Below are 14,458 nucleotides of genomic sequence, written 5' to 3'. Positions count from 1 at the left end.
CCTTTTCATAAATTTAAAGTCATAAAGTAATTTTAAATACACACCATTACTTTTGTTGGTATATATACAGCCTAGGCACAAATATCGGAAGCACAAAACTTCCTAGCCACTTGATCAACAATGTCAATAATGTCTAGACATGATGCCAATACCATACACTGTCAGTATCGGGTAGGCCACACTTAGGCCCACATTGGAAACAAAGGGGTGACAAGCCCAAACCTACACTGTAAATACATGCATCTCCTCTCATTCAAGGTAAGCCATCACTCTCCACTTACTTCTACCTAGTCTACATTCTTTTATGTAACTGACTTAAGCATCGGAGGGTCGAAGGCCGGCCGACTAGGCCGGTCTTCCCTCTAACCTCTGTTCATGGTTGGCAGGTATAGATTCGGAGATAGCAGCTCTCATGACCACCCTGTTTCTTCCACGGAAACAACTTTAGTAATACATATTCTTTAATTTTTTTAATTCGTTTTTCCTTTAATACCCTTTCTATGTCCCCTCTCTTCATTGTTCATCGTCAGTACCATGTTCTGCAACTTAAAAGCCACTATAATTTTTCTCCCGCATGTTGGAATCACAACTTTAGCTACTCTATTTTCTTTACCTTCCAGGAAGATTTTGAGGTGGAGTTTCTCTCCATATGGTAGTTAATTCTAAGAAAGCAATTTTCATGTTCCAAGTTATTCCTCTGATCGATATTCCGAATCTCTTATTCGATATTCAATTTTCTTGAGACTCTTCTTGTTATATTTGCAATTTCTTATTTGGATTTTTAATCAATCCCCTCCCTCTTTTTTCTCTCTGTGTCAACTGCACGGCGTCGCTCTCTCCTCCTTTGTCGTTATTACATGCCTTATGCCCTCCTCCTCCTTGCCGTCAAATAGATCCCGTCAAATAGGGATTGAGGATAGAGAGGGTGATACAATTACAGAAAACATATAATAGGATCATTAGCGATGGAACATCAAGCCATTTGAGTATGTTGATCGAGTAGTATGGGAGGGAATGTTGTTAATCAATTATATGATGGGGTACGCAGGTTGATTATAGAACCCATAACTTTTATGTACTGTGATCAATCCTTATATAAGATCTCAAGGGATCCAAGCTGTATTAGTATTTTCATGTTTTTTCTTTTAAGTAGATTATATAGTCTTCATCTCCATTTCTGCTATGTAGCGTCATGTTCAATAGTATCAAATGGTCGAACCAAAGAAACGCATATTACACTTTTGCTTTGGAGACACGAATAAAGCAAATTGATACCCTGAATCGTATCTACAATAATGGAAGAAAAGCATATATCATTATAGCTGTCATAAAGAACTTGCTTCTCATGGACAAAAGAATGTATGCTTTCTACTTTTCTTTTGATGACTTGCTTGACTGGACCTCATACCATACCTAAATTGATATTTTGTTTCATTATAGTTTATCAATCTAAAAACTAAATCTTGAGATCAGTTGTTTTCCTTCATTTTGGCTATCCAAGAGAATATGGCTGAGGCTGTTGTTTCTTTTCTCGTGGAAAGAGTTGGTGACTACATCATTCAAGAAGGCAGATCCTTGTCCGGACTTCGCGATCAAGTTGAGCGTGCACATACAGACCTACTATTCATCAAGGGCTTCCTCAAAGATGCAGACGCAAAGCGACGAGATAGTGAGGCAATACGCATTTTTGTTGCCAGAATTAGAGATGCTGCTTATGATCTGGAGGATGTCATTGAAGCTTTTGTCTTGAAGGTGGATTCCAAGAGGAAAGGAGGTCTGAAGAATGTTTTGAAGAGGTTGGGGTGCATCTTCATTGAAGGAGTTAGTCGTCACAAGATTGGGTTAGAAATTGGGGTAATTACTACCACGATCTCTGATTTGAAGCAGAACTTGCAAACTTATGATATCAAGGAGATAAGGGATTCCTCTACTTCACTCGAATTGTGTGAAAGGCAACAACTACTGAGGCGAACTTACTCTCATGTTCTTGAGCGTAATGTTGTCGGGTTAGAAGATTGTGTACGTGAATTGGTTGGGCATTTGGTGAAGGAAGAGCATCGCCACCGAGTTGTTTCTATTATTGGGATGGGCGGATCTGGGAAGACAACTATTGCTAAACAAGTTTATCATCACAAAGAGGTAACAGACCATTTTGATTGTTTGGCTTGGGTTTGTATATCTCAACAATATCAAGTCAGGGATGTCTTGGAGAGGATATATGTCAAACTTATTTCCCCTACAAAAGAGGAGAGAGAAGAAATCAAAAATTTGAAGGATGACGAAATACCAGGGAGGCTTTCTCGTCTCCAAAATGAAAGAAAATGTTTGATTGTCCTTGATGACATTTGGAAAACAGAGGCCTGGGACTTTTTGAAGGCTGCATTTGAATGCCATGAAGACTCAAAGAGCAGGATACTACTTACGACACGCAATGAACAAGTAGCTTCGCATGCCGATGAGAGCGGTTTTCACTACCGACCTCCAGCACTAAATGAGTCTGAGAGTTGGGAGCTGTTTGAGAAGATTGCAATGAGCGGAAGGAAAGCTGGAATAGGTAGCTTCTCGATTCACCACCCAACTAGATCCATCCTTTATCGTTCGTTTTCATTTTTATTTATCAAAAATTCAATATACATTGAACCAATAAATGGAAAAAAAAATGCCTTGCATCTGGTACTCCCGGCTTTCTATAAATTCACATCTAAAGAAGTTCTCATTTTTTATGACACATGTATCATATTTTTCTAAAATTAAAGTCTGAAAATGTCTTGTGGAAGCTGGTTGAATACATACAAAGACTCTAGTGGACCTGGAGATTTCCCTATGTCAACTCCAAAAAAAAAAAAAAAGCTTTTTTAAACACTATATCTTCGTCATATAAACATCCAAAATTTATAATTTTGATATTAATAAATAGTAGTCATTCCTTTGAAAAAAAAAAATAGTACTCATGACCTTGAAAAAAAATATCCAATTTACTCCTAAGTGTAAGTACTATTGCAGTGTCAAGTTCGTTGAACATTGGACTCCCAAATACAATGTTATACTGTATGAATGCATATGAAGTTTTGGCCTTTTAATTAAAACGGTACAACTTTATATATCTATTGCAATATGAAGTTTTGTCAATAGTACTCTCGAGCTTCTGTAGATTCATATCTAAAGTTCTCAATTTTTTTTTGACACATATATACATTCTTCTGAAATTAAAGTTTGAAAAAATAGTATATATTCCTATTTCTATCTAGAAGATGCTTAAATGCATACAAATACTCTAGTGGCACTATATATTGTAGTGTCAAGTTCGTTGAACATTAGACTCCCACAATTTAGATTTCGTTGACTTATTTGTTTTGCTTGTTTATTATGGAGGTTTTGGTTAGGTCCCCCTCCATTGACATAAAATTTTTGTGACTTAATAAATTGGAGTGTTAGAGAGGTTGCTCCTCTACGATCACTCATTGCAAAAAAAAAAAAACATTTGACTCCCAAATGCCCATTAATACAATGTAATATTGTGTGAATGCATGAGAAGTTTGGTCCCTTAATTAAAACAATAGAACTTTATATATTTATTGCTAATGTTTGTTTTTTTTCTGTTTTTGAAAATAATATTTAGGTGCTGAAGTTTACACGAAGATGGAAGAATTAGGAAAAGAGATGGTTCAACATTGTAAGGGTCTGCCACTAGCTATCATTGTACTTGCTGGACTTCTTGCTAGAAAAAACACAATTAAAGATTGGATAAACATACAAGAAAATGTTGGTGTTTACGTAAGTAGAGGTTTTGGTCGCCAGGAAGAAGAACATGCATATGCATCATGGGTGTTGGCGTTGAGTTATGATGACTTGCCGTATCACTTAAAACCCTGTTTCCTATATTTCGGACATTTTCCAGAGGATCATGAGATCCGAGTGAACAGTTTGACAAGATTATGGATTGCAGAAGGTTTTATTTCTTTGACACAACAAAGACAAAGTTCTGGGGAAACAATGGAGAATGTGGCATACAATTGGTTGAATGAGTTGGTAGAAAGGTGTGTGATTCAAGTAGGACAGAGAAGTTCAACTTCTGAGAATATTAAAACTTGCAGGATGCATGATCTTTTGCGAGATTTGTGTTTGAGGAAGGCGGAAGAGGAAAATTTTCTCCAAGTTGTCAAGGGTTCTCATAAAAATGAGGCAATGCATCCAATTTCTTCTTCTTCCTCCACGGTAACCTATGTATCACCAATGGGTAAGTTTCGAAGACTTGCCGTCTACTTGGATGAGAATGATGATAAATTGGTACCCTCACTTGGGGAAAGAGGTGGGCACCTTAGGTCCTTGTTATATTTTGGCCCCAACGATTATCATTGGTTTCCTAAAAGGAAAGAATTGATACCTTCCATGTTCAAGGATTTCAAATTACTCAGAGCGTTGAGGATTGAAGGTATGAATGATAGAGAAGTCGAAATAGAGCTGCCTAGAGAAATTGGAAACATGGTCCACTTGAGGTTTCTGAGTCTAAGGAACAGTAATATAAAATCGTTTCCTCCGTTCCTAGGAAACTTGATTTGTTTGCAGACACTTGATTTCCATGTTAGAAATGACCACATGTTTATCCCAAATGTGATATGCAAGATGAATAAGTTGAGACATTTATACCTGCCATATGATTACACGGCAAGAGGTAAACTGCAGCTATCTACTCTCGGTGATTTGCAAACTTTAAATTCTATTTCGAGTAGACGTTGTGATTTGAATGATCTTGCTAAACTAGGCAATCTAAGGAAACTGAAAATACAATTGTCATCTAGCCAATCGAAAAATCTGGAGAAAATCTTGGATGCGGCAGGCTGCGTGCTCAACGGTATTCGGTCCCTGCGGTTGGACAACGAGGTTGGAATGGAAAGCGGTGCAGAGGTTAGTCAAATAGTTGCAAGGTGCGGTCAAATATACAAGTTGGTGCTGTGGGGGCCCACACTAGAACTACCGAAAGAGTTCCACTCCTATTCAAACCTCACCAACTTACTTTTGTGTCAATGTGCTCTCAAGGGCGACCAAATGGCCTTACTAGAGAAGCTGCCCAACCTGAAAAGTCTTGATCTGTCGGATAATGTGTTTGAGAAAAATACAGAAGTATTGGTTTTCTCCGCTGGAAGCTTTCCTCGTCTTCAGTTTCTTAGACTTACGGATTTGGAAATAAGAGAGTGGAGGGTGGAGGAAGGAGCCATGCCTTGTCTCTGCAAATTGGCCATTGTTCAGTGCAGAGAATTGAGTACGGTTCCAGATGGGCTGAGACACCTTACTACGCTCAAGGAATTGGATATTGTGGGTATGCCTAAACGATTCTGTAGTAAGCTTGAGGAAGGAGGAGAGGACTTCCATAAAGTCCAACACATCCCTTCCCTTATGTTTTATTTTCCGAGGGATTAAAAGGTACACATTGATTAGTTTTTATTCCGATCTCCCGTAATGGCATAGTGATATTATCATAATACAATGGACTTGTATTTATGGCACCTACCTAATTAATGTGTTTTTTTTTTGTAATAGAGTGACCATGCCTGTACAAGCACGTAGGCCCACAATGTACAGGTATACTTGCATTTGGCATTACCATCTTATTACTCTTCCTTTCATTATTTCTAATATATATATATATATATATATATATATATATATATATATATTTAAGAATTACAGATTAGGCAGAACAAAATATCCAAATCAACTGTGATTGTGCTTTCTCATCTGGCATGATTATCTAAAATCAATGTATAATTTCTTTTTTTTTTGAATAGATCAATGCATGATTCTTACAATTTTTTAATTAAGTATAAGTTATGTTTTTCTCTTCTATCTAGCTTTACTCAACTTTTTGTTAAAGATCGTAGTGTTACATCTTGAATGGAACCGTGTTTTCAAAGTATCTTTAATTACTTATCCATCGGTGCTTTTTGAGTTTATTTAAGGTTATTGATTTGAATATATCTTAATTGTCCATAGTTTTGACTTTTGAGATATTTTATATGAGTCGATATATAATGTCTGCCTTTAGAGTTTTGATTTTTGATATTGAAAAATGGAAATAGTTTCATGGTTCAACAACGTATAATTTTATCTATCAAAATGACTATACAAAATGAACAAAGCCTAGCCTGCCTCTCGTCCATGAGTAAGACGATTTTCTCAAGTTGTACTATAGCTAGTATATATTTTACGAGCTCATATTGGGTTTATGATGACAACATTTTGTTTTGCAGCTTCTGTTTGAGGAAAATCCCCTGCATTCAAACATATCTATCAAAATGGCTATACAAATTTATCAGATTCTGCTTGTCATTGCCTGAAAGATGGATGATTTTCAGAGCAACTTCAAGATCTATGGGGATTAATTGAAGGCAAACAAAGTGAGCTGACAAGAGGGGTCGATGGTTCCCATGAGTTGAGAACTGGAAAGTTTTTCTACTACTTGTGGTGTTATTGAATAAATTGAAATCAATGTGCACCTTTGTTAGAAATGTTTTCTTATATTTTTTCTTGGATTGCTGTATTTGTGTGCTTCCTATTTAGAATTTTTCCACTGGTTAATGAGCAAGACATTGAGAGGTTTATGTTGCTGCCTTGTTGGATATATAATTGTTGTCTGATATAAAATGCCTATGGCTTTTATTGTTTCCCTCTAAACCCTCATTCTTAATCCCAAATCCTTATTGGAATGGTTGTTTGTTATTGTTTGAACATAGAAGGAGGCAACACTGTTAGTTGCCCAATCCAACAATGGTCTAGTTATTACTCGCAAGATAGCCCGTGCGATGTTGCGAGTGTATCATCAACATTATTCAATTTACAAACATTAGTAACACCATATAAGTGCGTCATACATATCAAAACGCATACTGATCACCAATATCTATTCTTCTGATATGACAGACATATCAGAACTCAAACTCTAGCTCATCTCTTGTTGACCATACTCCATTTTCTGTACACTTCTACAGCACCATTTTTAACAGTAGTTTTAACTTCACTTCATTAAGCCAGGCATTAAAATGTTGAAGTTCCTCCAAGTCTGAGAAACTCCCACCTGACATGTCCCAAATGTATGTTATTTAGTTACAAAAATAGTAATACATCTATAGGATTTAAAGAGATTCAAATGATAGAAAATAGTGTTTAGCATATCATGTCCAAAAAAAAAAAACAATGGCAGTTACATATTCCAAATGCTAACATTTTGAAAAGTATCTTGCCTATCTAATTATGTTCCTTAGGTGCCTTTCAGCTGAGGGAAGTTCATCATGGCTGCTAGTAGACAAAGAAATCTCCATATACATATACACCTTGCAGAGTTCCAAGGAGGATTTTGCAAACTTTTTAATCTGATCTCTATCTTTCCACAAATCAGATCCCTGAAATTACTCCATGTGATTATAGCACTCAAAAGAATATTTTGGGTTTGTCCTATTACTCACTGAAATAACTTTTATTGTTTGACTGAGTTTCTCTATGTTCTAGCTCTTTTGCTTAGAATAAGTTCATTGTGGTTTCTCATAATTATCATTGGATGCGAGTAACGAAAGTTCCATTGCGCAACAGGCTGCTGTTGCTCTGTTTTTGTGTAAATAAGAGTTATAAACCCATTTGAAGTCAATATGAAAAACCAAACCCTTACACAACTAAAGACAGGATGCATTATGATTGAAACTATCCTATCTTATACACATCTACTTTACAGGAAGAGTATTCCCACTAACGTAACTGATTTTGAGGGTATAAAGACAGAAAGTAACCATGAACCAAACAAAAGGAGACATGATCAAGATACTAAATAGACAATGTACCATTGTTTATATTCATCACAATATGCAATATGCTTTCCCTATACTGAACCACTAATCAGGACCATCACATTTTTAGTATTACTTTTCTATTTAATTATGTAATTTGTTGCTAGGCATGTGTTCCAGTTGTGTTCAAAAAACACAGCTGCTTTCTGAGATCTATGTGCCTCACACGGCAATTTCCCTAATTATCAACATAAGAAGATAAATAAAGTAATGCTGCAGCCCTTTTCCAAAGAGAAAGCTAAAGGAATATAGTTGCGCTTCTTAAAATAGAATCAGACTCACCAATATCAATATCTTGGTGACAAAACGCAGACTGATCAGATATGAAACCTGGGAAAAGTGAAGGCCCTTGCAACAACATATACTCAATAACAAACAAAAACATAACTATAATTGTTCGAACACATTACCTTATTCTGAGGGTAGACCTTTTCCTCGTATCAGGCTAACTTAATCTGAAAAACAACTTCTACACCTCTTCAGAAATTCCACAAAACTAGAAAGAAATAACAAATTGAGGCAAAAACAGGTATATAAACATTTAACATTTAATCATCTCTATAAGCTCCTTGAGCATACAGTGTTAAAACAGCTTCAATTAAAGAAGACAGCAATAAAACTGTATTTGTTAAACATGGTCTCGAATTGAAACATTGAATCAAGCCAAATCATGACAGGCCAACATTAATATTCATTACAGTACACAAAAATTTACCAAACTAAGCTACTGCCTAATAAAGATATCACAAAAACAGACAATCCTTTCACGGTTCTTGGAGGGATTGAGAGGAGGGTCTGTGAGTAATATATGGCATTCAGCAGGATCTATTTGTATATATAATCAGAGTTATCAACCAAACTATAATATCAAGATTTTTGATTGCTAACTTTATCTCTGCAGATACAACTGCAGATACCTTTCAATCAAATTCTGGACCTACAATCTTCATAATTGTACCAAAACAGAAAGAATGATAATGAAAATCTTTATTCTTGGCTTTCTTAAGAAGAAGAATGATAATGATCTTTCTTCCATTTTGAAGGCCAACCTTTGTTTTGTTCTATTTCCTGTACAGTTTTGCTTCCAATTTAGCTTCTAATCTTAACCTTTAACCAAATACTCAGATTCTTCCACTTTATCACCATTGGCTTTGTATCCTGGTAGTACTTAATCTGCTCAAAGGGTTTGGGATTCAACCAATTAAGAATGTGTTCTTGTGGCATTTAGAATCACACTGATTCCGTGAAAAGAAAAAAAAAATGAATCTTTCTCTCTCCTATAAATCTAGAACTGCATAATCCTAACCTTTCTCATCGCCAAAGCTATATGCAGAAAAAAAATAAATTCTCCAGCAACATAAGGGTACACAAAATTGCGAAGAATCAGACATAATCAAATTTAGTTTAAACTCCAGTCTTGCACCATCTGGAACCTTGCTTTCATGCAGAACTGCACCCCCAAAAGCTAAATCTATATACGGAAAAGGTATAAACTTGCCACCAGAAAAGACACAATTAGAAAACAATCACCCTATAAAAGAAACCAAATTCTCTTTTCAAAAAAAAAAGAAAAAAGAAAACAAATTCTAAGATCTTACAACTGAAAAAAAAGAAAAGGAAAAAAAAAACAAGTCTTATTCTTCGCCGCGGTTTTGTTTGCTTGCTGCAGGTTTGAATGCTAGTATAAAACCTTGTACTTTAATATGCAAGTTATGCTTACACAACAAAGCATTATATTTTCAGACCTACGGGATCTCGACATCAAAATGCATTGCACATGAAATTTATATCAATTGTTAAGAAGGTAACTGCCCATTTGCAATCAGTTGGAACAATTTACAGCCATGAACAACACAATGAGCATAAACTCAAAGATGTTAAGCACAACTTTCCATGAGACAAAAAAAAAAAAAATCTTGTAATTGCATTTATAGAAACTTAATAACAAACAATAGAAGCATCTTGGCAAGAATGTTAGATGTAATGTTAAATTAGTATATAAGCAGTATATAGTCAACCCAATTACTCGACTCCAATATTCGCTTATGAGCTGGTCTAAAATTCAAGATAAAGTAAAATAGGAATGTAGCTGATTGCAACAATAACTAAAATAGAATCAAATTCTTGAATTATCAGAAAAACAAAAACGGATCTTACTAAATTTTGTGTAGAAGTCTGTGGGGAGAATGAATCGAAGTGTGTTTGACTAATATCCAAGTGCCGTTTATTCCCCATGTATGCTTTCACCTGTATATTAACATCGATGCTCTGAGATTATTGCCAATATTGCTAATATGCCAAAAAATCAACTCAAGTTAAATAAATTGTTCTCACCTTCAATGTCTTTGCCACTATCAGGTCCTTTTAGGATAAAAAACCTCATCATTTGCGCCCTTGTGCATAAAAAAGGCAGACTTTTTCAAGTAACCGCATCCTCATTAATTGGCTCTAAACATCCCATTCATCAACAATCGTGATTTGCCACGTCCTTGTCATATAGTTTTATATCCAGAGATCGGGTTATATTTCTTATCGATCTCTGCCATTGATATGTTATTAGGTTCCAATAAGATTTCATGAAACTGCAAAGCTAACCTATTAAACACAACTATTTAAGCTCCATGCACCCACCCGACATGCGATTGGTAATTCGAGGAGGTAACTCATGTTCCTTTGGGGTAGATCCTTAGAATGTTCCACTGTGTGAACCGAGAGATTATAACACAACATCAAGTATCAGAATCATTACCTCAGGACAACCGCTAGAGATCACAGCTAACAAAAGGCTAAGATAACTTCTTGCTGCAGATATTACCTAACAATATCAGTTCCATGACTTTCAGCAGCCTTTTCTAGTTTTGTTCACTCAAACTAAGACGTCTTACTTTTTCACCAACCTCTGCAGCTTCTTCCAAACAACCCTATGGTTTTCCAGCGTGGATTGTTATAAGTTCCACGTACTTGGGTGCTTCAGAGTTCGGACTGGACAGGTTTGATGTCAACTGCAGTTTTGCCCTCAGTTTTTCTATCACTGTTACTCTGTACCCATTAAAAGAATAATGTAAAGAAGCAAACGCTGATAAACAAAATTGGGGAGAACATAAACTGCATTACTCAGCTCACCCTTTCTGATTTTTCAGACGAATCCTTGTCACTATCTTTGCCAACTTTTGGTGCCTTGGTTGAGATAATAATCCGATGTCATAAAGCTTCAAGTGATGGCAATTCTGTCATTGGGTAAGGGCTATTGCCACACTCAAGTCACATTTTATTCCTCCACTGTAACTCCCAGCTCTCATTTTGGCTGCCTCAATGAGTCTTCTGCCAATGACTCCTGAGCAACCTGCAGTGGAGAAACAGCTTTCGACTTATACCGAACAGAAGATCATTCTCATCTAGGGAACAAAAATGAAAGACCAAAGCATGTTGAATCCGTTATTCAAATCATTATAGTCCATATGCATGGCATAAAGAAATTGAATGCAGCTTCTGCAGTGGAGCTGAAATCAATCATAAATGAGGCAAACCATAAAAAGTCTCATTCTTTCAATTATGACTTACAAAGCAGGCACATTTGAATTAACTCAAACCTAAACATAGTAGGTATGGGTGTGTATAATTGAATAGGTGTATGTAAAGAGTGAATACATGCTTGATTTTGCTTCTAACTTGGTCATTGAACAAATGAGGTAGATATGCAGGATATAGTTAGTGTTGATGCATCTAAGAGATATCATATATTTTCATCAGCTGTCATACAAAGCTGGTTTAAAACCTTGTTCTCAAACTTTCAATGAAGTGACGAAATATTCTGCATGCATATATATAGACCACTCTTCACAGTCTCATTCTCAACTTACACTATCCTAAGTAGACAAAAAGCATTATTCAAAAAAGTTCAATGCAATTACATCAGTTCATAGAGATGAGATGAATGACTTAAGCAGATACTTCTTTTCACAATGGGCACCAAGATTGATAAAGACAAAGCAAGCAATACATTGACTAAAGATAACAGGAAAAGAAACTATCCGTACCTTCAGGCTTGATATTCAAAAGCCCATATTCCAGGTTGTAAGATGCAACTCTCCTTAAAGCATTTCCTGCATTAAAAAATGTAATTACAGATAGGAGGAAAAGAAAAAGGTAAGAGAAACAAAACAGGAAGCTGTAACCCATTTTGTGGAGAACAATTGCAGCCCAATTTATCTGGAAAGTCAGTGTGATCAGAAGTTTGGCGACATAAAGATGTGAGTTAATTAAACAGTAATAAGTATTTAATTTCAGAGAGGTCTTGTATGGCCTTCTAATATCTTTTTATTGATAAGTTCAACCAAAGTTCAACCTCAAAAGCCCCATAGTTTCTGGTTAACCTCAAAAAGGACCATTAGGTATTTAATAATAAAACAATCCATAGCTCCTGCATTTTTTTGGTTGTATGAGAAATTCCCTCCAGCTAAAAAGAGGGTATCAATAATTGCTCTTTTACTTGCCTTGTAACCTTCCAGCTAAAAAGAGGGTATCAATAATTGCTCTTTTACTTGCCTTGTAACCTTCCTTATCCACCACTCTAGCTTTAAGTGTGGGATATCAGAAGCATAATATATCCATATGTCTTCTGTAAATTGTGAAGACGGGGAAGTCCCAAGTAAAAAATACTGATGGCTTTCAAAACAAAATCCCATATAATCCCACCCAACAAATCACCATTTTAATCTCCCATGGATTCTCTCTCTCCGTCCTAACAATGCGAACACTAATTAACAATTACAATACTAATAATAATTAATAGGAAACAATCTCAAATGGCCAAGTAAGTAAGGGAGTCATCGTAAGCAACGTATATGGGATCTGGTAATAAAGAAAAGAATGATGCAATTGCAACATAATATATATACTAAAGAATGAACATGGATTTCCCCTTCCTCCCCAATCAAAACCCAAAGTTTTCAAATGACTAAAAATCAGAATCTTTCCTTGAAACCCTTCCAAGTAGTTCCAATCAATCGCCCAGATAACCACATTCCAAACTGCATCACAAACAAACCACATGAAAACCCATATCAGTTCAAAACCAACGACAACAAAAAAAAACCCAATAAAAACCAGAACACATAAAAATCAACAAAACAATACCTCCAATGCTCAGCCTTTCAAAACCCACAAAAACCCCGAACCCAGTATTTATCCAAACGGAATTCTTCTCCTCTTCTTTGGATTCCAAAAGAGCAGTAGTTCCTTAAAGCATCAAAAAGAGTATGATGATGACGAAGAAGGGATTAATGAGGAAGAAGAGCCGTTTCATGAAGCCTATGTAGAGAGAGGCTTTGAAGGTGAGAGACTAGGACTGAGGTTGAAGTTGTGTACCAGTCAAGTTTATTTTTAGGGAAATGATGGCAAAGGTCATATTAGAGTGTGAAGAAGCTGCCTTCAACTACAGTTCAACAGACCACCTCAACCTTCAGCCATTGATTCAATCAGAGTATGAGACACAAATCGAAGATGGCACTGATTCGTTAATCATATCTATGGCTGTAAAATAACTTAGGATTCACAGTCAACTTAATTAATATTATTGCTTCGCATATATGAGCAAGAGGACGTGCTGGAGAATATTTTTTATTCGACTATTGTCAATTAGTTTGGAACACTTGATCCAAGTCTCTTTGGGCCAAAAGAGTTATGAACCCTTCACGAATTAAGCTAACAAGAGCTAGGAAAATGGGCATTCAAGACCAAGAAAGCCCCGACAAACTCACTCCTAAAAGACTAGGAACCATAGTCGTAAAGGCAGGCCTAGCTCGTTGGCTCGACTCAACGTCGACCAACATTGTTGAAGCCGCCATCAATAGTCACAACCGCTTTTTTAGGACCAGTGTGGTCCGGCAACGAAATCTACAATGCTCAAGTCCACTGTAATTCATGAAAACTTATATAATGATGTAAGAGCATATTTAACAATTTTACTTTTTCAGTACCTTATATAATGTGCTCCTAAATATAACAAGTAAATATTTTTGTTCACCCAGCAATTTCATTTGACATAAGTGACATTTATGTCCTATCCTAAAAATACACTGTAGGTCATAACATTTTTTTTCCACCAAAATCATTCTGCAACTCTTTATTTAATCATCTGGATACACATCTCAACGAAAACTATAATTAGAATGAAATTAGGATTGAGAGAAATGACCCAAACCTAGCTATGGCGCGCAGTATCTCAAACTTTACACAAACAAAAGTCTCTGTACATAACCTTAAATACAAACAAATGACCACTTATATAATCTTTAGAGAGCATGTTAATAACAATTAACAACCAATCTTCAATAGTCACTCTACATCTTCTTTAGTCTGTCAACATGCATGAGAGGAGCCAATCAACTGCCCCAGGATGTAAAACAAAGCACCACTAACCTAACGGAATCCAAATCTAGATTCAAAACTTTTAGTTCCAAGATCTATCTAGAATTGGAAATCTACACACATATAGCCCCCCTAAAACTCTATGTTGAACTCGTAACAATCAAGCTAATTTACAACCGTAGAAAGCTAGTTAATTGTAGATAGGTGATCCTCTGTCGTTAAATTTTCCCTATCTTAGAAACGGATATGAATAG

The 14,458-nt window shown here is 36.0% G+C and overlaps 1 protein-coding gene and 1 long non-coding RNA gene across 9 annotated transcripts; one reads left to right on the top strand and one right to left on the bottom strand.

Annotated features, from left to right (window-relative positions):
- Nucleotides 1-1,450: 1,450 nt before the first annotated feature.
- Nucleotides 1,451-6,662, top strand: LOC112196262 (putative disease resistance protein At1g50180). Its single transcript, XM_024336579.2, has 4 exons — nt 1,451-2,554; nt 3,620-5,421; nt 5,539-5,580; nt 6,249-6,662. Exons 1-2 carry the CDS (start codon nt 1,507-1,509, stop codon nt 5,416-5,418), a joined length of 2,847 nt encoding a protein of 948 aa, XP_024192347.1. The 5' UTR covers nt 1,451-1,506; the 3' UTR covers nt 5,419-5,421; nt 5,539-5,580; nt 6,249-6,662.
- Nucleotides 6,663-6,682: 20 nt separating this feature from the next.
- On the bottom strand, nt 6,683-13,371 carry LOC112196265. 8 transcript variants are annotated; one of them, XR_002935083.2, is made up of 7 exons: nt 12,972-13,371; nt 11,873-12,865; nt 10,959-11,178; nt 10,651-10,874; nt 10,467-10,534; nt 10,170-10,374; nt 7,079-10,082 (listed from the first exon to the last, which is right to left on the bottom strand). It is a non-coding gene; the product is annotated as an uncharacterized LOC112196265 (long non-coding RNA). The 8 variants fall into 8 exon arrangements; XR_005809749.1 differs by adding an exon at nt 6,683-7,072 and having other exon boundaries at nt 8,118-10,082; nt 10,170-10,874; XR_005809748.1 differs by having other exon boundaries at nt 7,079-7,397; nt 8,118-10,082; nt 10,170-10,874.
- Between the last annotated feature and the right edge of the window lie 1,087 nt (nt 13,372-14,458).

The sequence above is a fragment of the Rosa chinensis genome, chromosome 4 (assembly GCF_002994745.2).
Source record: "Rosa chinensis cultivar Old Blush chromosome 4, RchiOBHm-V2, whole genome shotgun sequence".
NCBI classification, from domain to species: Eukaryota; Viridiplantae; Streptophyta; class Magnoliopsida; order Rosales; family Rosaceae; genus Rosa; species Rosa chinensis.
The sequence above is the reverse complement of the archived record's forward strand: the minus strand, read 5'-3'. Positions and strand labels throughout refer to the sequence as shown.